The sequence below is a fragment of the Pyrus communis genome, chromosome 14, assembly GCF_963583255.1.
Source record: "Pyrus communis chromosome 14, drPyrComm1.1, whole genome shotgun sequence".
NCBI classification, from domain to species: Eukaryota; Viridiplantae; Streptophyta; class Magnoliopsida; order Rosales; family Rosaceae; genus Pyrus; species Pyrus communis.
The window spans coordinates 12350855-12371371 of NC_084816.1; the positions used below are offsets into that span (position 1 = coordinate 12350855).

Consider the following 20517-nt stretch of genomic DNA (forward strand, 5'->3'; position numbering starts at 1 on the left):
TGACAGAGCGGTTGAATGTACCCCAAGCATGACTTTTTAAGCACCACAAAAGTGGAGAAAAAAAAAACATATTCAATCATTTTTAAAAGCATTGCTATGCATACAAAGTTTTCATATGCAAAAAACAATCTCGTTCAAACATTTCGGCAAACACTTGGTATGCACTACAAAACTATAAGATACAAGTACCCAATACATGCCAAAAAAATCTTGTAGAAGATTTATTTAGGGTAAATTACACCTTCACACCTCAGGTTTGGGGTCTATTTCAATTCCTTACAATATCTTCAAAATATTTCACTTTCATACCTTAAGTACTATTTTATTTCAAAATAATACTTCTGTTACATTTTCCATCCATTGATCTATTAAATGCTAACGTGGCTGCCACATATATGTCACGTGGCTACCAAATGTCTGCCATGTGGCAAATAAAATAATTTTTTAATTTTTTTTAAAAACCTAAATTTTCTCAAAAAAAGAAAAAAAATTGCAAAAAAAAAAAATTACACTTTCATACCTTAAGTACTATTTTATTTCAAAATAATACATCCGTTACATTTTCTATCCATTGATTTGTTAAATGCTGACGTGACTGTCACATAGATGCCACGTGGATGCCAAATGTCTGCCACGTGGCAAATAAAATAATTTTTTATTTAAAAAACCTGAATTTTCTCAAAAAAATAAAAATGAAACCCACTATCCCTCCCCCCCCCCCAAGCAACCTATCCCTATCCCTATCCCTAACCCAAAACCAAAAAAAACCTGCTACAACAAGAAGAAGAAGAAGAAGAAAAAGAAATTCAGGTTCTAGGTTAGGGTCGCTGGGGGGAGGGGGAGCGGGGGAAGGCACTGGTTTCAAATTTTTTTCTTTTTTTGAGAAAATTCAGGTTTTTTTAAAAAAAATAAAAAATAATATTTTATTTACCACGTGGCTAGGTTAGGGTCGCTGGGGGAAAGGGGGCGGGGGAAGGCACTTGTTTCAAATTTTTTTCTTTTTTTGAGAAAATTTAGGTTTTTTTAAAAAAAATAAAAAAAATATTTTATTTACCACGTGGCAAACTGCCACACCCCGACCGAGATCAGGGCATGTTGGCTGTCACGTGGAAGTGACGTAACCATGTGCACAGTGCAGAAGCTAATAAATAATAAAAGTACGAATAAATAAAAACCAGCTATACACAAAGTAAGAACATACATGTGCAAGCGTAAGTGTGAAAAACAAAGTTCAGAGCACGGAAGACCTAGTGCAGTCTGAGAGAAACAACACTAAATAAACACACCCAAAGGTGGTCCTACACTGGTGATAATCTGTCAGATATGCCGGGAAAATCCTCTGGGGAGCCACCAAAAGTGCTAGCCAACTAGAACCTGAAGGGGCGCAAAACAGAAAGCGTGAGTGGGCAAAAACAAAGCTTTTCAAATACCATTTCAAAAACAAAGTTCTAACCCCTCGCCGTAAAACCTGTATACTTCCCAGAAAAATAGAATATATACATATATATAAATCATGCTTGGAAATATGCCATGCCAATGCCTCGATGTAAAATGCAAGTACGCAGGTAATGACAAACAATGCCATGTAATCTGTCAGCTGGAGTCACCTAACGTGACCTGTACGGCTGAATATAGAGCTCAAATCTCCATCTCACTAACTATACCTGCACATGAGTTGGAACCACCTAAAGTGGTCTGTACGACAGGACTGGGTGTATAATAAGTACGCTCAAGTGCTACGATCACGTGAAGGCTGGGCGAATAATCGTGGGTCACCTACGAGTCGGAACCACCTAAAGTAGTCCGTACGACAGGACTGTGCACCTAACTTGGATCCAAGATAAGCGTGTGGTGCAGGAGGTGAACATCACGTGAAGGACTGTGCCCAACTCTGGGCGGGAGCACTAACACCGGGGTTACAGGTTATGAGCTCTTTATGCATCTCAAATCACTACTGAACATAAACATAAACCATTACTTACCTGACACTTACCTGTGCGTCTGCAGCACCAACATACATATATATATATATATATGCTACTAATAATGCATAAACAAACGGCAAACATAATGCATGGCGTATAAACGTATAAACGTTTCAATTCACTTTCTGGGAAAAACATAAGTATATAGGTATATACGGAAAACCAAAGCCTACTCACTGATATGTAGAAGGGTCATAACCCCCTTGCCTTGAGTGACCGCGCTCGTCCTTGGGATAAGTTTCACCTATATGCGAAACAACTATAAAAACGTTAATTTTAAAGCACATAACCAACCTTACGAAATAACTTCTCATACAATGCTTAAATGGGGTGTATGAATACACTAACGTGATCTGCTCAACCTCAGGAACATCCCTATATTTTTAGAAAAATTTTCCGATGCCGCACGTGCCCCCACATCGACCAAGGCATAGCCACACGCGCCGCCCACGCGCAGGCACGTGCCTGGCACACTGACGGCGTCAGTTAACGCCGTCAGGAATATTCCGTTAACTCTGACGGATTCCGTTAACGTCGTTAAGAATATTCCATCCAAACTGATTGAATATTCCGTCATCTTCTCCAGCCAAACTCCGGCTCCGTTGCCGACGCCGGATAAACGGGAAATTTTTAAAACTTTGTATCTTCTTCTTTTTTCAACCAAATTTCACAAAATTGGTACCAAAATGAAGCTTACAACAAGAGGAACATATCCATACCACTTTCAAGCACTAAAACCCACGGAAACTCGTCAGAAAAACACCACCAACTCCGGCCAAACTTGTAACTCACGATCCCGATGTCCAAAACCTTTAAACGAACCACCCCAAGCCTCCTAAAGACCTCACTAAGCTTCCTAAAAGCTTGAAATTCCCAAAAACACAAGAATTAACGTGTGCATGAACAGTGACCAAATCGGGGGATCCTGAGTTCGACGTGAATACGAAGGTATCCTTACCTGAAATGGGTATGGTTGAACTCCTAAGGACCTCACGAGCACGAATATGTAATTTGTTTCCTCGATCTGTGATGGTTTCAAGGGTTTTGGGTGTCGTCCGTACAAAAAGAATAGGAAAGGGAGAGTGAGAGAGAGCTCGGGACAGGGCAGAGAGAGATGGTGAGTGAGTGTGATATGTGTGTGGTCCAAAATCAGCCAAGCAAAACCCAAAAACAACCACACAACGAAACAACCATACTAGGGGCAAAATCGTCAATTCACCCCTACGGTACGAAAAGTCCGGGACGGGCTGTCACACATACATTTGGCAGCCACATGGCATATATGTGGCAGCCACGTCAACATTTAACCGATCAATGGATGGAAAATATAACGGAGGTATTATTTTGAAATAAAATAGTATTTAAGATATGAAAGTAAAATGTTTTAAAGATGTTGTAAGGAATTGAAATAGACCCGAAACTTGAGGTATGAAAGTGTAATATACCTTTTTTTTTTCAATTTTTTTTCTTTTTTTTGAGAAAATTCAGGTTTTTTAAAAGAAAATTAAAAAATTATTTTATTTGCCACATGGTAGACATTTGGCAACCATATGGCATATATGTTGCAGCCATGTCAGCATTTAACAGATCAATGGATAGAAAATATAACGGAGGTATTATTTTGAAATAAAATAGTACTTAAGGTATGAAAGTGAAATGTTTTGAAGATGTTGTAACGAATTGAAATAGACCCCAAACCTGAGGTATGAAAGTGTAATTTACCCATTTATTTACCATATGCAAAACCAAGTGTTGAAGCCACAAAAACCATACTACACTTCCCCTCAATATGGGCACACAAATTGTGACACAAAAAATCTTACAATAGGGACAAACCAGCATAATCGAACTATGGGTACAATTTGAAAAAAAGAAAGAAAAAATATCTCGAATTCTAGCTCGGAATGGTTGTTGATTCTTCAAGTTCCTCTGCAACAAACCGCGCTCGTTCTAACGCTGGTGGATAAAATATGATTTCAGCTCAAATTTTGACGAAATTTGAATTTGAAGATTCATATCAGAGATAATAATGATGAATTTCAAAAATTGAGTTCAGTTACGTGTAGAGGAATAAGCACAAGAGTGTAAAGAGATGTAGGGTGGCTAGAATAATAATATAGCAAGTGGTGTGGGATAATAATACAAAAATTAAATATTTTAGAAAAATAAAAAGAAAGCTGACATGGAAATATGTTGACAAGAAAATGTTGATGTGTACAAACTCCAAGGGCCTTAATCAAAAACTGAAAAAGAACAAGGTTTTAATCAAAGATCTCTTGCAAACAAGGATCAGATACAAAGTGTCCAATTAACAAATAACTAAGCAACAGAACTAGGATTATCATGAAGTAGTTTTGCTGAAGTTGGATTGTGAAGAAGTCGTTCGCACAGAAGGCGCCAAAGCATCTTGGAATGATTTTGAATTTGTTAACTTATAAAAAAAAGGAGGTCTTCGGCATTTGTTGACTTATAGAAAGTACTTCCTAGTGAAGTGGACACCTAACAAACTACAAACATCGAGCAGACGAAAATCCGTTTTAATGACATTACAATGGGCAAGCCTTAGTCTACTCAACGAGTTTGTGTATTTGTATTAAATTTAGTACTGTCATTTGTTTTATCGTATGTACTATATTTTTATAATTTAATTGTGTATTGTATTATTATTTCATCAATATTATTTTTGTAAATATTAGTTTATCCGTTTCTAATCATAACCTCTCTAGTCAATTTTGTACTTGAATTAAACCAAAATTTGTCACTCGAAAGCTTTTTCATATATTGGCCTAAGATTTTTTTAAGGGTAAATTACATTTTGCACCCTCAAGTATGAGTGCAATTACAACCTCATACATCATCTTTAAAACGTTTTATACCCAAAATATGATTTAGTTGCAATTTCATACAATCCATTACATAATTTGTTAGATTGGCTGTTAAGTGATGATGCGGCAGATATGGGACCTAGTTTTTAAGTGAGGTGAATGTCAACTTTGAATTTTTTATAAAATATTAAAAAAAATTATTATTATTTGAAATATTTAATAAATAATTAAAATGTCAAAATAAAAAAAAAAAAAAAAAATTAATCAACCCCACCCCACCCCCACAGCCAACCCTTCTTCTTTCTAATCAACTTCTCCTCCGCTCCTCCACCATCCACACACCTCTTCTCCCTCTGATCAACTCCATCTTCCATAACCACCAACAACACGCCTCACTGTCACCATTAACCCTCGACACCACACCCTCACCCACAAGGGCCACAACCAAATCGCATAAAATGAAACCCAACAATTCAAATTTGGCGTGGTTTGAAATTGAGAATTTCGTGAATCAATTGAAATCGAAAGCCTCCGTGGTTGAAATAGGGAACCTAAGTCGTCACATGGGAGAGAGAAAAGTGGGTGTGGTGGCGGATCGACAGAGAAGGTGGCACTGCCATGGCAATAGCTCTGAGGTGGGTGGGTTCTTCCTGTTCTTCTTGTTCTTCAATTGTGAATCCATCTGGAACCAGACGGTGTCAATTTTTTTTTCTTTGAAACCCCACCTATACACATCCCACTCCATATTCGTTGATCTCTCCATCCTAGAAGCTAACAAATGAAAATTTATAAGGTGTGGGGGTTGATTAGAGGGAGAAGAGGTGTGGGGATGGTGGAGGAGCGGATGAGGAGTTGATCAGAGAGAAGAGGGTTGGGTGTTGGGGTGGGGTGGGGTTGAATTTTTTTTTTTTGACATTTTAATTATTTATTAAATATTTCAAATAATAATAATTTTTTATATTTTATAACTTATATTTTATAAAAAAAATTATCCACGTGGCGCAAAGTTGACATCCACCTCATTAAAAATTGGGTCCCATATTTGCTACATTATCACTTAATAGCCAATCTAACAGATTATGTAACGGATTGTATAAAATTGCAACTAAATCATATTTGGTATATGAAATTGTAATGTTTTAAAGATGATGTATGAGGTTGTAACGAGGATACAAAATATAATTTATCCTTTTTTTAATTATCAAATTAAAGCTGAGTTACATGTGTTAATGCAGAATATTATTGTCATCAACTATTGAATAAATTTGTTGTGCAACAGCTTCACGTTGATATTAATATCGATTAGTTATTGAATTGACAAATAAGTTTTCTTGTTCTTGTTGTTGGAATGTTTTCCTTTTATTTGTATTTATTAGTGATAAATGATTATCAATTTAATCTATTTTAGGTGCACACACTATTTTGAGCCGATTGTACAAATAAAAGGAGAATCATGACCAAAATTAAAAGACGAAATATGTGAACAAAAATGATGTGATTTTTCCATGAAACTGCATTTTCGCTCTACTTTATCTCCTGAAAATGGATTTGTTTCACTTTACCTCTTGAAACAACCAAAATTGAGTCGTTTCACCCTATTTATGTGAATTATGTCTCATAGACGTCAAATGAAAGTGTAGCTTGTGCATTTCATACCATATTGACAGAGATGAGTTATTGTGGTAAGTGAGATATGAAATTTTTCAGACTACCTTCAACCTCTTAAAGTGCCAAATCTCTGCCACTACCATGGACGTATGTGGGGTGAAATGGCTCAATTTTGCAATTTCAGGGAGTAAAGTGATACAAAGCTAGTTTAAAAGGATAAAGTGAGATTAAAATCCAATTTAAAAGGAGTAAATCAAGGTGCATTTTTGCTCTCCACTATAAATTGTAGTGCATGCATACCATACACCATCATCTGTCATGTGTCATTTCACTTAACCTTGATTAATTTTTTTAAATAAAAAAGAAACATTTCATATGAAAGTTAACTAAAGTTAAGTAAATAGACACGCAATAGATAAGGTGTACAATGAATATACACCATAATTATGGTGATGAGAAAAAATATTCCAATAAATCAATAAAGCCTGTGTACCATGGATTGATTTGAATTCTAAGCCCGGCCCAAAATTCATATCTGAAATTTTAGCCCATTTAATAAGAGAGGAAGAGGAAAATAACGTCGCCTTCTTCTTCTTCTTCCTCGTGTCCGATTACACAGGGCCAACTTCTTCTTCTTCACAGGTCACAACAGCTGAACTGGAACTCTCTTCTCTAAAAACCCTAATTCAAGAGCGAGAGAGAGAGAGAGAGGGAGAGGGAGAGATGGACAAGGTGAGGATAGAAGAGGTTCAGTCGACTACCAAGAAGCAGCGCATAGCCACTCACACCCACATCAAAGGCCTTGGTCTTGAGGTCTCTCTATCTCTCTCTCTCTATTTTTTTGTTCCATACGCATTGATTGGTACTGTATTTCAAAACTATTTCTTCCTTTTTCCGCTGTAAAATTGTCTTTGATTTTAGGGTTTAGGGTTTTAGGGTTTGTTTGGTGCACGACATTTGATCGAAATTCCACTGTGATATGCTGGAAATTGTAGGGTATTAGTACTCTGACTGAGAATGCACGTTTAGAACTTAGAGGGGTTGCAGCTGATGCTTCATTTTTTTTACTTTGGTGTTCACTGAATTTGCAATGCTGTTTTCTGTAACATTCTCTCACAGTTCTTATGTGTGCGTGTTTTTTAAATCAAAGGTCAGTGCTTTATCTTTCGATTATGTTTTATAGATTGTACTGTAGCAATTAAATTTACTTCTGGCTGGAAGAGAAATGGTTTGTGACTGTATATTTAAAGTTTTAAGTGCGAGGAACTAATGTGGGCTTGTTTAACTTCAATACTGCATAAACCATGATTTGTTTTCTTTTAAAAAAATTTAGTTTATGGAGTGATGTCCATCTGAATGAATGACAATGTTGTATGGGTTTTTCGGTTTCATTCTTTCCAGGCCAATGGAAGGGCAATAGCGTGGGCTGCTGGCTTTGTGGGTCAGGGGGAAGCAAGAGAAGCTTCTGGCCTTGTTGTTGATATGATACGGCAGAAGAAGATGGCTGGTCGGGCACTTCTACTTGCTGGACCTCCTGGAACAGGAAAGACAGCGCTGGCTCTTGGAATATCTCAGGAGCTTGGGAGTAAGGTATTCCACACATTTTTTGCTCTCAGTAGTCTAATATCTAATGTTAACTGATTATCCTGTGTTTCATGGGATATTCTGATTCATATTCCACAATGAATAGATTTTTTCATTATGATTATGAATGGTTGATGGTTCTTGTATGCAGGTTCCGTTCTGCCCGATGGTTGGATCAGAAGTATACTCATCAGAAGTTAAGAAAACTGAGGTTTTAATGGAAAATTTTAGACGGGCTATTGGTCTACGTATCAAGGAAAATAAAGAGGTGTATGAAGGAGAGGCAAGTTGCTAACGATATCAATTTTTTGTCAATATAGTGTGATAATGCTATATGAGTAGGTTGGTTATGGTTCTTGATGTTTTGATAATCTCATTTTAGGTGACGGAACTCACACCAGAAGAAACAGAGAGTGTAACCGGTGGTTATGGTAAAAGCATTAGTCACGTCATCATTGGATTAAAAACTGTTAAAGGAACCAAGCAACTGAAGTTGGACCCCACTATTTATGATGCATTGATTAAGGAAAAGGTAAGGTACTATTAGTTATTTTGTGTTGAATAGAAAGATTTTTGTTTTGTCTTGTTGCTTATATAATTTTGCTTGGTATTCTTGATTGTATATGAAGCTACTGATGGCAAATAGTCTGAACGATGTCCAACTCATGTTGCTTGTCATGTTGAAGTGGCTTTTCTATTTCGGGTCATTTCTTCTTTTCGTACAACTTTGTTGACACAACATGCAGGTAGCTGTTGGTGATGTTATATACATTGAAGCAAATAGCGGAGCAGTTAAAAGAGTTGGTAGAAGTGATGCTTTTGCTACAGAGTTTGATCTGGAAGCAGAAGAGTATGTACCACTTCCAAAAGGAGAGGTTCACAAAAAGAAGGAGATTGTGCAGGTTTGTGCTATGTGATCTGTACTCTTTGTTGTAAATGTCCTCTTTGATGTTGATAGCATCCATTTTATCGGACGTAGTCTAGGATTGGGTTTGTCATCAGCTAGCAGCCTTATCAGTAACTATATGGATTATTACTCAAACTGGTTGGTCAATGATTCTAGCTGTATGGTAAATTTTTTTCGAAAGGAATATGCATCATCCTTGCATGATGCAGATGTTTCCTAATAATACATTTTTTTGTTTCTTTGTTTGATTAATATAGGAAGTTGGATTCTTGAAACATGCTAAATTATTTTTACCTGCAATTGAGTAGTTGCATTTGATGGATATAGCCCACCAATGAAATTGTTAAGGATTTTTGGCCTGCTAATTCCTTGCATTGGACGCCTAATATTTTCTTGGAATACTATGTGAACTTACCATCTATCAGTATCTCTTCCTAAGACCATAAACACTATAGTGGTTCTGATCAATTTTTTTTTCCGTTCTTTCTTTAAATTTCTATTATGCTCTATTTTTGTTAACAGAATTCAATTTTTGTGTACATATACTCTGATCTTCACTTGATGTTCAATTTCTGTTTACTTATACAATTTGCTAACAGGATGTAACACTACATGATCTGGATGCTGCAAATGCGCGGCCTCAAGGTGGGCAAGACATTTTATCTCTAATGGGTCAAATGATGAAGCCGAGGAAAACAGAAATTACTGACAAGTTGCGACAAGAAATAAATAAGGTAATCTTGTATTCGTGTAGGAAATTTTGACCCAACTTAATGTCTTTTCTGTGATAGGAACCAAATATATGGTTTCCATGTGACCAATGTTCCTTGCTAATTCTTCAATATAGTTGGAGAAACCTGCTGAAAAATACTAATGAAGTAAACTGATAAAAAAAGTTTCCAAGCCTTAGACATGTTATAAGTCAAATCAACATCAGCTTTAAATTCCATCTAAATCTTGCTCGATGACTTGTTTCTCTATTTTCTACATGAATTAGACACTAAGCATGTTTAAGTCAATCCAACTTCTGCTATCAATAGAAACAGCTAATGTCCTTTCCCAACTTCCTAGTGTTCTTAGTTCCTCATATGGATTAAATTGGCATATGTTTTGAACTGCTTGCTCCTGAAATAGTCTGTTGCTAGGGATTTATCCCCTTTATTTGAAATTTATTGAGGAAGGTCTGTTGCTAGGGATTTATCCCCTTTATTTGAAATTTATTGAGGAAGGCCTTTATTGGCGGAGGTGATGGCAGTCTAGCAAGGAAGTTTGTGATAGGTTACTGAAAGTGGTATATTTGTAGGAAAGGAACAATAGTGCGTGTGAGGGAGTTCTCTAGTAATTACATGTGTAGAAGTGGGGTGAGGTGGTTCATGAAGCATACTGAGTTTAGAACTTCAACTTTTAATTTTGCGTTATAACTTCTTTCTTATCTAGTCTGTGGTGGAGCATTCAAATTACTTTAGTTGTGCACTCAGGTTTTTCTCACAATGAAGAAGTAAAAATTATTTATTTCTTCTCCCTAAATCTTAAATCAATTTCTTTAAAATACTAATTATAACTAATTGAAATAATTTACATAGGTTGCACCAATATAGTAGTTTTTCCCCCTTCTATTAATATTTTTGTTATCTATGAAATAAAAGGAAAAGAAGATGCTTGATTTACTTTTAATTGATGGCAGGTTGTTAACCGGTATATTGATGAAGGTGTAGCGGAACTTGTACCTGGAGTTCTGTTCATTGATGAGGTTCTTTTCTTATCCAAGTCAAATTCCTTATAAGTATTTTCATTTCTCCAAATTACTTATATTTTTAAAACTTGAACAATAGGTACATATGCTGGATATGGAGTGCTTTTCGTACTTGAACCGTGCTTTGGAGAGCTCGTTATCTCCAATCGTAATATTTGCCACCAATAGAGGAATTTGCAATGTAAGGTATGAGAGTTCTAATCATACAGGCATTTACCACAATATCTTCTGAGATACTACCGTTATGTCAGTATAAAAGCATATACCCAGGCAATGCCTCTCTTTCCATGTCCAATTGTACAAAAATTTCCTAGAAACCTTCAGTTTTCTGACTGTAATGTTCCTTGGGTATGCTCACTGTAATTATAATTTCTTGCTTTTTAAACATGAATATGTTGCTGTGCAGAGGGACTGATATGGCTAGTCCTCATGGAATTCCCGTTGACTTGTTGGACCGGTTGGTGATTATCCGAACACAGACTTACGGTCTTGAAGAGATGATAAAGGTCTTGACCATTTCCATTTGCTTATTGTCTAGAACTTCTCTTTCTACAACAGAGCATCTTATCAAGTACCAAACTACTATTTTTGTTTTCCTTTCGTGTAAGTGTCAAACTACTGATTACTGTACCGGTTGGTGCTTGAGTCAGATCTTAGTAATTCGTGCACAAGTAGAGGAACTGGCTATAGATGACGACAGTTTGGCTTACCTCGGAGAGATAGGACAAAAATCATCTTTAAGGTCTGGCGGAAATTTTAGACTTGATGGCTGTGAATTCATTCCCTCTGAAGGTGCTTACTTTATTTATTGTTTCATCAGGCATGCTGTTCAGCTCTTATCGCCTGCAAGCATTGTGGCAAAAATGAACGGCAGAGACAAAATATGCAAGGTAGTTACAGATTTGACCATGTTATTACTTATTATATGTGCTTGAAGTGAGCTGTTGAAGATTTATCATTCACTGTCCACGAAATTAGTGCGTTATTGTTTTGTATGATCTGTAGGCTGACCTAGAGGAGGTGGGTACGCTATATCTGGATGCCAAGTCTTCGGCAAAGGTTCTTCAAGAGCAGCAGGAAAAGTACATTACATAAGTACTGAACAGTTTCTCTAGAAGTCTTAGTTTGGTTTTCGAAGTAGCATGATTTGGTACTATCTTCACTTTCCCTGACTTTGGCTTGAGTGAGACACATTGGTTAAGTAAATGGTTTTGAGTTTCCGTCTGATCTGAGTAATGTGTGTATCTTACATCTGCGTGAGAGATTCTTCGCAATTTTCAAATGAGAAAACTCGGTGTAGGTAATTTTAATTGACTTGTAACTTGTTTTCTTGTTTAGTCGATTATTGGTCATGAGACCAGACAGGGTTCTCGTAAGCAATTGCGTGTTTCATTCATTTACATGAAATTCTTGAATACAATGGGTGTATACATCTTTCTCACGATATTTGGTCGGACGGCATGAGGAGCAGCAATGAGAATCATGTTGTATACAACCATTGCACGGAAGTCACAATTTTGTTCCTCCTCCTGGTGATCATCGTGTGATTCACCAGTGCCATGAATCAAATTTAAGGCATGCTGTGAGGAATACGTGCATGGAATTCATCCTCAATCACTTGGCCGTCCTGTGGTGGTTGTTCATCGTCGAGTTTTGAGTCGATAACAATGGAAATTAGGTTCCTTGTGGCTGTAGTTTGTTGGGCAAGCATCATAGATTTTAACAAGTATCGTATATGAACTCAAGAGACGTAACGCCTCGTTGTGGAAGGAGTTTAACCTATCAGCTTGTTGCTATCTTTAGAAAATGCATTCCAATTACGAACAAAAACAGAAAATGGAAAACAAAAAGGATGGTGCTATCCATGCACCTTTCTTTACCATCTGTACAGCTCTTGTTAATTTCTATCATTTGATCATCTTTAATTCATTTAATTCGATGTAAGTGGCTCTTTACCACAGTGGTGGAAAGGAGTTGAGCCATTGTATGACGACATTGGTTCAAACCCCGTTAGTGGTTAATTTAACACCTAATTTAACAAAATCCATCGTTTAACAAAAAAAAAAAAAAAAAAAAATTTAATCGGACGGTAAAAAATTGAGGTGTGTGTAAAAAGTAGAAGAATGAGTGTGGATAGCATTACCCAATAAAAACTAGGCTAGGATGCCATGGCAGATATGCTAACTTGTTTATATAGTTGTGCATGATAAGTTAAATGAGTTAGATTTGAATTTAGGATAATTTGACACAACGAATATCGCATGACTCGTAAAACACAACATTTTGCAAGGTCTAACTTCGTCCCCTTGCAAGTGCATTAAGATTTCTTTGCAATTACTTATGGAAGGGTTAAAAGCGCTTCTTATTGTATTTGGTAAAAAAAGTTAAAAGTGATAAAAGTGATTTTTGAAAAAGCACATGTCAAATACATTTTTAGGAAGTATTCCCAAAGTGTTTTTTCAAGTTGCGGTTATATTTTTAATAAAAATTTCAAAATCTCATTAATGAAAGCAGTCCTAATAGAAGTGCTTTTGTATACAAAAGTGCTTCGTACCTAGCAATCAATAGTGAATTCGAATTTGTAGTGTAAACCAAAACTCTTTCTAGTCTAAATAGACCCAAAATTTTATGATGCTCTGAAGTATACAATACTCTAAATATTTTAACTATTAAATTTTGATTTTGCATTTATATACAACAATATTACCATTAAAAATCAGATATATTCTATACTTCGGAACACTGAAAACAGACACAAGGACGAGACAGGCCCAACAGGAGCACTCAAAAGCCCAGAACGGAGCTGCAATGGAGACAGATGAAAACACACGCAAGTCATCACCCCACTATTCCAAAACCCTAATCACAGATTACCGAACCATAAACCCTAAAACCTAAACCCTAAACCCTAATCCCAACGTGAAGACTGAAGAAGTCGCTTACATTGCAATTGCAAATACCAAAAGCAAAACGCGTAGAAGAAGAGAAGCAATGAATCGTCTGAGCTTGGAGCAGGTGCTCAAGGAAAACAACACCCGCGACCCCAACTCCATTTCAACCCTCAAGCTCAATCACAAGGCTCTCTCCGACGTACGTACGACGTCGTTTTCCTCTATCTCCCTCCTCTCCCTCCCTCTCTCTTCATTTTGTATTGGATTATCATCAATTTTTACAATTTCATTTTATGGATAAAATTAATTTGTGATTTCCAAAAAATGGGTAGGTTTCGTGCTTGGGCGAGTTCAACAACTTGGAGAGGCTCGACCTCAGCTTCAACAATCTCACTTCTCTCGAGGTAATTGATCGGTAAGCCGTCTTCGTTTTTGTGCTGTGAATTTTGTTGAAGCTAAATTTGTGTGCTTGAAATTCAGGGGTTGAAGTCATGTATCAATTTAAAATGGTTATCCGTTGCGAATAATAAACTGCAGAGCCTCAAAGGAATTGAGGGACTTTCTAAGCTCACTGTAAGTACCAACCTTTTCCTACTTATGATTTTAATCAAAATGTGGGTGTTGGAAGAATGTAAATATTTTGAGGATACACGTTTAGCTACTTGATATTAGTCGAATATGGATGTCGAACTTTGTTTAGGGTAGTGCTTCATGTAGCCTGGACTAGTTAGTAAAGCTCATTTGGGGGGAAATTTTGAAATTTCAATTGGTCTAACTTGGTCAGGCGGTATTTTATGCTACCGTACTCTTTGTTGTTCAGACTGTAAATTTGATAAACATATGGTCGTAATGGTGTTCAAGTTTTTTGTCCCATCGAATTGTTTGGATTTTTTAACCTAATAATTATCTTTCTCATCTACTTGCTTATGTTTTATGAACAAATTGTTTCATAGACAGCACAAAGCATGAAATCATGGGGACTAAGTGATCCAGTGATGCTCCCAGAGCAATCAATTCAAATATATTAAGTTCCTTTCTATTGATTACATGCCCTTTTGCATGTATAAGAATAAGAGCTTATACCTAGGGTTCTAGCTCACATGGGTCTTTCATTCAAAAATATATCTTTCAACGACATGTAGTATTGTTATCATGCTTGATATGTTTTTGAATGAAAGGCTCATGTGTGCTGCAACCATAGAAATCTTCTAAGACAAAAAATGTTGATATTAGTGCTATTGTACTACGTTTACATACCAAAGATGATTTAAAATCTGTATGTAAAGTATGTCAAACCCTACTCCAAGAAGCTATGTTTTGTGGCTTCATTGGCTTGGGTTGACAACTTGATAAATCATAGACCTCATGTCAGCTACTTTCTACTAGGGGTGGTTCGTTATGGGATCCCAAACCGAAAATGGGATCCCCAATCCCAAACCAAAAATTTTCGAGACGGGAATTTGAAGATCAATCCTGAACCAAAATTTCGGTATTCCCAAAATATTTTCGGTATTTCGGGATGGATGGGGATTGCGTTTTGGCTTTTGGCCACAAATTTGAGATTTTTGGGTTGTGGGCTAAAATTTGGGCCGTTGGCTTAAAATTTTGTTGCCCAATTTCATATCATATGAAATTTAGGCTTTTTACCTTTTAACAATTTGAAATTTCTTACCAATTGAAATACCAAATCATTCTTATTAAGTCAAATTGATGTTCCAAAGTTCCAAAGTACTTAATTTCATACTTCTATTTCTAATATAGTCTACTCTCAAATTACTTAAATTCAACATTCAACTTGCATGCAACCAAAATAAATATACATATATATTTTCGGTTCGGTTCGGGATTCCCCAACCATTGAATGTGTAATCCCCGATTCCCATACCGAAAGGTTCAGGATCGGTTCAATATGAATCCCAAAAATTTTGGTATTATCGGTTTGGGAATTTTTTGGTATGTGATTGAGATTTTTTTGGTTTAGTTTGGGATTTTCTGGAAAAATTTCCAGCCCTACTTCCTCCTGTAGTATGAGGAGGGTTAGCTCCAGATGAATAAATGAAATTGATAGAAAACACTTCAAAACTAGAGTGAATAAAGATGAAATAATTATACTACACAAGGAAATTTATGACTAGATTAGACAAAGTATAAGAACAAAAAAAAAAAAAAATGCTTTATCAGTTGGAAGGATTGGATGTGATGGTGTGTTTTGAAGTCTTTGTTGACACTTAGGAGAGGAGAAATAACAGGAGAAAAGTGAAGCAAAAAAATTTCTCTAGTTTTCCCCTGCTTGTATCTGTTTATAGGGGAAAAAATGAGGGAAATGGATCTTTAAGGACTTTCCAGGATATAACATATTTAAACAACTCTCAGCTTCTCCAAATCTGAGAAGTAAAAGGCAGGCCGCGATAGAGGTTGGTCCTTTTTTACATTTTTGTTTCTCCCCTTCCTAGAGACACTTTTTTAGACAGCGTACAAACAAGAGTGCTGATAGTTTGTATTTGTAGAAATTTGTTTATTTGAGTTCCTTCATTCCTTTTAAATCATTGACTATTGACCAATTCAGGATAATTCTATAATCAATAAATCCACATTTTGGGTTCTAGAGTCACTTTGTTCAATCTTGTAACCAGGTGTTAAATGCTGGCAACAATAAACTTCAGGCGATGGATGAGATCAAATCTATTGTGGGCTTACGTGCAGTAATTTTGAATGGTGAGTTTTTGTTCGAATGTTTTGAGGAATACCATATGGGCTCATGCTAAAATACCCCTTTTTTCTCCTTTACATTTTGATGTTTGTGAAACAAATTAGAGATGGAAAGACATACAAAAGGGGATATCCAAGTGAACTAATGGGCACCCACAAAAGCTAGGCTAGTAGTACTAATGACACCATAGTAGAATGTTCTTTTAATAGCAAACCTTTTTAGCATGGTAGTAGGACCGTGAGAACATTTTCTTGCAATGATAAGATCAAGAAAGCAGTGGCTTCAAACCCAAGAAACCATTATGATGTAAGAGAGGAATAGCTTAAATTCATGATATTGTAAGTCAAGTGGGCGAATTATAGTGAATAGTAGTATTAGAGGATAACTAAATACCAGTAACTACTTAAAGTTCTATCTCTCGTGCTCTCTTTCCCTGTTTCTCATTTTATCTTCTGGGTTTTGTAGATAATGAGATTGCTTCAATTTGCAGACTTGAACCGTTGAGAGAACTAAACACTCTTGGTATGTGTTCTAAAGTTTTTCTTCCTGTATTCAATAATGACTTATTACTTGTATTTTTATTGTTATAAAGATAACCAATTTTGTACCTCTACGACTGTTTTTATTTTATTTTGTTTGAAATGAAAAATGGTAGGAGATAAAACATGAGGTAGAGATACTTTCATGGAGTGAATGTAAATGTATATAAGAGTTTGGTGTCTTTCTATAGCTACTTTTGTTTAGAGGTGAACTTCGAAATTTATTAACATGTATGGGGCCACCTAGATAGCAGCTTCTTATTAGTTTGTTCCATTTCTTGGTGGAGCTTTGTTCAGAATAACTCTGTATGAAAAGCCACAATTTCCCCAATTTTCTTTTTCTGACACTACAAAGCTGATAACCTCATATTCCATTGGTTTGTTCTTTACCTGCTATTCTTATTCATGATTCATATTTATCAAGAAATAATATAATATTTTTTGTTCATGATTGATGCAAAGCAATAAAGTTTTGATTTCTCTGTAGTTCTTTCTAAAAATCCGATCCGTGACATTGGTGATTCTCTGAAGAAGGTGAAATCTATCACAAAGGTAAGCATTTTTCTGGTGGTTGATTGTCCTTGGTGGTCATTTCACTTAAATTCAGCTAAACCCCCGAAACTTTCTTCGTTCCAGCTTTCTCTATCTCACTGCCAACTTCAGACTATAGAGGCTTCACTCAAGTTCTGTATTGAACTGAAAGAGCTCCGTCTTGCTCATAATGATATTAAGGTTTGTTTTCTACTGATTGGTATACCTGTCGGAAAGCATGTTATCTCAATTGTAGATTTAAAAAAAAAAACCGAGTTGTTGTAATTACCTCCAACATTACTCAATTAGTGTAATTATTTTCTTCCATGATTACGCAGTGATTTCTTCTACTGTTTATTTCTTCACTTCAGTGTTGAAAATAAATTTTGTTCAAGTAGCTAGGTTTGATATGTTTTGTCTGGTTTTTCCCACTATGATGCTCTCTTTCTCACTTACTCACCTACTGTCTCTGTGCATGCTACTCAGGGTCTCCCAACCGAGTTGGCTCTTAATAAGAAACTCCAGAATTTGGACTTGGGTAATAATGTGATCACAAGATGGTCAGATCTGAAGGTTAGATCCAACGTGCCGAAACTTTTCTTTCTTTATTTGTCTTTGGAATTTTATGTGGCCCTGATTCTCGGTTGCATTTTGAGATAGATAATCAATTCATTGGTAAATCTGAGGAATCTCAATCTGCAAGGAAACCCTGTTGTTGAAAAGGATAAATTAGTAAAGAAGGTACTAGTTGCTGTCCTAGTTTTTTCTTTTTTAGATCTCTATTTTGACTCCAGATTACCGTTGTTAAATATACTTATACAAACAATGTCACTGTAGATTAAAAAGATGTTGCCGAACCTCCATGTATTCAACGCAAGACCTATAGATAAAAACATCAAGAGTGAAAAGGGCGCTAGAGCTGATGAAGTTAATAAGTCTACACTTAATGCTGCTGACAAGCAAGAAACTCAAACAGAAGAGCCAAAGGAGAGAGACTTCAAACATCATGCAATGGGTGAAGCTAAGGGTGGTATTGAAAATGCTAGTGATTCTGATACAAAGAAATCGAAACGGAAAAGGAAGGGATCAAAAGACAATGTCTCAAACAATGACGTTGTTGTCGAGGGGGATGAAAAAAGAGATTCTGTCAAGAAAAAGAACCGCATACATCATATGCAAAATGAAGATGATCCTGGTAATCTGGAGAATGCTGGGCATTTTGAGAAAGCATTGCAACAGAAGAAGCAGAAAAAGAGTCCAGCCGACACAGAAGATAATGCTGAGGTTGGAAAGAAACCAGAGAAATCCAAGGGGAGAAAAGGTGAACTTGATGTTATTGATGATGCAGATACACCGTTTTTGGAGCTTTTTTCTGTTGATGCTGAGGTTGCTAGTGAGAAAAAGGTTAATGACAAGGTTAGGGACTTGGGTGGCTTAGTAACCTTCCCTTCTAAGAGTAAAAAAGCTAAAAACCGTCCCTCCACAGGTTCTACACTGCATCCGTCGCCTGTTGATGAAATTGGAACAGGTGGGCCATCGACATGGGGTGATGATTAATGATTGTTGAGGTAGATGCTTTGTGCCCATGAAATTTTGTGTTGAGCTAGCGTGCAGATTGGGCCCCTTCTCTTCCGCAAGTTTGGTTAAACTCATGCACATTTGGAGTTGCAGATGTGCAAGCAAAAGAGTATAACGTGTTTGGTAACTTTTTACCATTTACCCTTTTTCGTTCGATAACTTTTCACCATTTACTTGCATTCCTTTCCGTCAAGTTTTGATTTTTACCGCTGTAGAGATAACAATCTTTGAGCATTTATCAGTAGAGATAGAGGGTTTTGGACTAGCTTTCAACACCACTTTTCCATGAGCATCACCACCATCATTGTTGTCGTGACACCATTTTTTGGGCAAGACACAAGTTTTTGTGGGGTTTACTTCGTAATATATTTCAACAATCCAAACCATCTATCTTTTAGGTTTTCTATCAGAGATTATGTCTGGAAAAAGTCACACAAATATGATACTATATGATTGCTGAATTAAGGGATAGGGTTTCTTTGTAAAACCATATTTGTCCATTTTCTTCATTATAAATGAATGTCTTAATGGTTTTGGATTTGTCTAAATTTTATTTTATTTTTTATTTTTTATTTTTTTGTTGTAAGGATGATTTATGAATGATGTTCCAAAAGATAAGATGGTTCAGATCGTTGAAATATGTTGCGGAGTGAGTCCCACAAACTTATGTCAAAAGTTGTGTAAAAAAAGATAGTGTCCTGGATATGCACTTTAATTTTATTTTGATTAATAGTTTATTAAGTATACAAAATACGTTTTTGTAACAACCAAAATGTGATTTTTTCTTTTTCTTTGAAAGATAAGAATTTATTAGAAATTAAATATGAACAGTTACATTTGCATCTTTTGCTAAAATATTAAAGAGAAACTCAGGACCTAATTCATCCTAGCCAAATCTCCTGTCATGCTTGATGACGTACGCCGCTATCGAATGAGTTGCATAATTGCATTGACGACCTTATCAACAGAAATAAACTAGTCATTCTCCAAATATCTTGGATATAAATCTCGAGATTCACATCAACCGTGGTCTCCTTGTTTAGCATCTTGATCAAGCATTTGGAGTTCGATTCCACCACCAGTCTAGTACAAACCTCCCAATCCTCCCTCCCTACCATCGTTTCTTGGTCCTGTCTAATCGTCTTCACCTCCGCCTCTGCCATGGTGGCATCCCCAAACCGTCCACCTCCTACCCTTCTTATGAACTTTGGGATTCCCACAAAGTCCCTAAGTACCCACCCTACCCCTCCCTCCCCCGTGTCCTTCCTCCATGCTGCATCACAGTTCAATTTTAACTCCCCATAAGCCGGCTTCTGCCACTTAACTACTCCTTCCCCACCTCCCACCCCTCCCTCATACTCCACCCCTCACCCATACCTTCCTCGATTTCTTCCCCAAAACCCAACCAGACCCCATCCCTCCTACCTCTCCCATCTGCCCCACCCTCCCCCACTGTAACATCCATAGCATTCTTATATTCCTCCACATGCCGCTGCCATAGCTCCACCGCCACTTGTGGTAACGTCCGCACCCCCTTAAAAACATTTCATTCCTACACATCCAAATTCGCCAGAAGCCAAAGACCACATGTTGCAAGATCAAATCA

General features: G+C 36.6%; 2 protein-coding genes across 2 annotated transcripts; both read left to right on the plus strand.

The window, feature by feature from the left end:
- The first annotated feature begins 6998 nt into the window (after nt 1-6998).
- Nucleotides 6999-11972, plus strand: LOC137715254 (ruvB-like protein 1). Its single transcript, XM_068454509.1, has 12 exons — nt 6999-7231; nt 7820-8008; nt 8154-8285; nt 8385-8534; nt 8749-8904; nt 9509-9643; nt 10594-10659; nt 10742-10848; nt 11069-11168; nt 11313-11404; nt 11483-11552; nt 11668-11972. Exons 1-12 carry the CDS (start codon nt 7142-7144, stop codon nt 11755-11757), a joined length of 1377 nt encoding a protein of 458 aa, XP_068310610.1. The 5' UTR covers nt 6999-7141; the 3' UTR covers nt 11758-11972.
- A 1491-nt stretch (nt 11973-13463) lies between these two features.
- Nucleotides 13464-19052, plus strand: LOC137715768 (uncharacterized). The gene is made up of 10 exons (XM_068455113.1): nt 13464-13752; nt 13886-13957; nt 14034-14126; nt 16187-16268; nt 16729-16785; nt 17290-17354; nt 17439-17534; nt 17820-17906; nt 17994-18074; nt 18171-19052. The coding sequence occupies exons 1-10, from the start codon at nt 13654-13656 to the stop codon at nt 18888-18890; spliced, it is 1452 nt and encodes a 483-aa protein (XP_068311214.1). The 5' UTR covers nt 13464-13653; the 3' UTR covers nt 18891-19052.
- The last annotated feature ends 1465 nt before the right edge of the window (nt 19053-20517 follow it).

Bases quoted from the DNA above. Each gene is read 5' to 3' on its own strand.
- LOC137715254 (XM_068454509.1), top strand. From the start codon at position 7,142: ATGGACAAGGTGAGGATAGAAGAGGTTCAGTCGACTACCAAGAAGCAG. The intron at 11,169-11,312 runs GTCTTGACCATT...TGCTTGAGTCAG, and splicing joins GTCTTGAAGAGATGATAAAG to ATCTTAGTAATTCGTGCACA. The intron at 11,553-11,667 runs GTAGTTACAGAT...TATGATCTGTAG, and splicing joins GCAGAGACAAAATATGCAAG to GCTGACCTAGAGGAGGTGGG.
- LOC137715768 (XM_068455113.1), top strand. From the start codon at position 13,654: ATGAATCGTCTGAGCTTGGAGCAGGTGCTCAAGGAAAACAACACCCGC. The intron at 13,753-13,885 runs GTACGTACGACG...AAAAATGGGTAG, and splicing joins ATCACAAGGCTCTCTCCGAC to GTTTCGTGCTTGGGCGAGTT. The intron at 17,907-17,993 runs GTTAGATCCAAC...ATTTTGAGATAG, and splicing joins CAAGATGGTCAGATCTGAAG to ATAATCAATTCATTGGTAAA.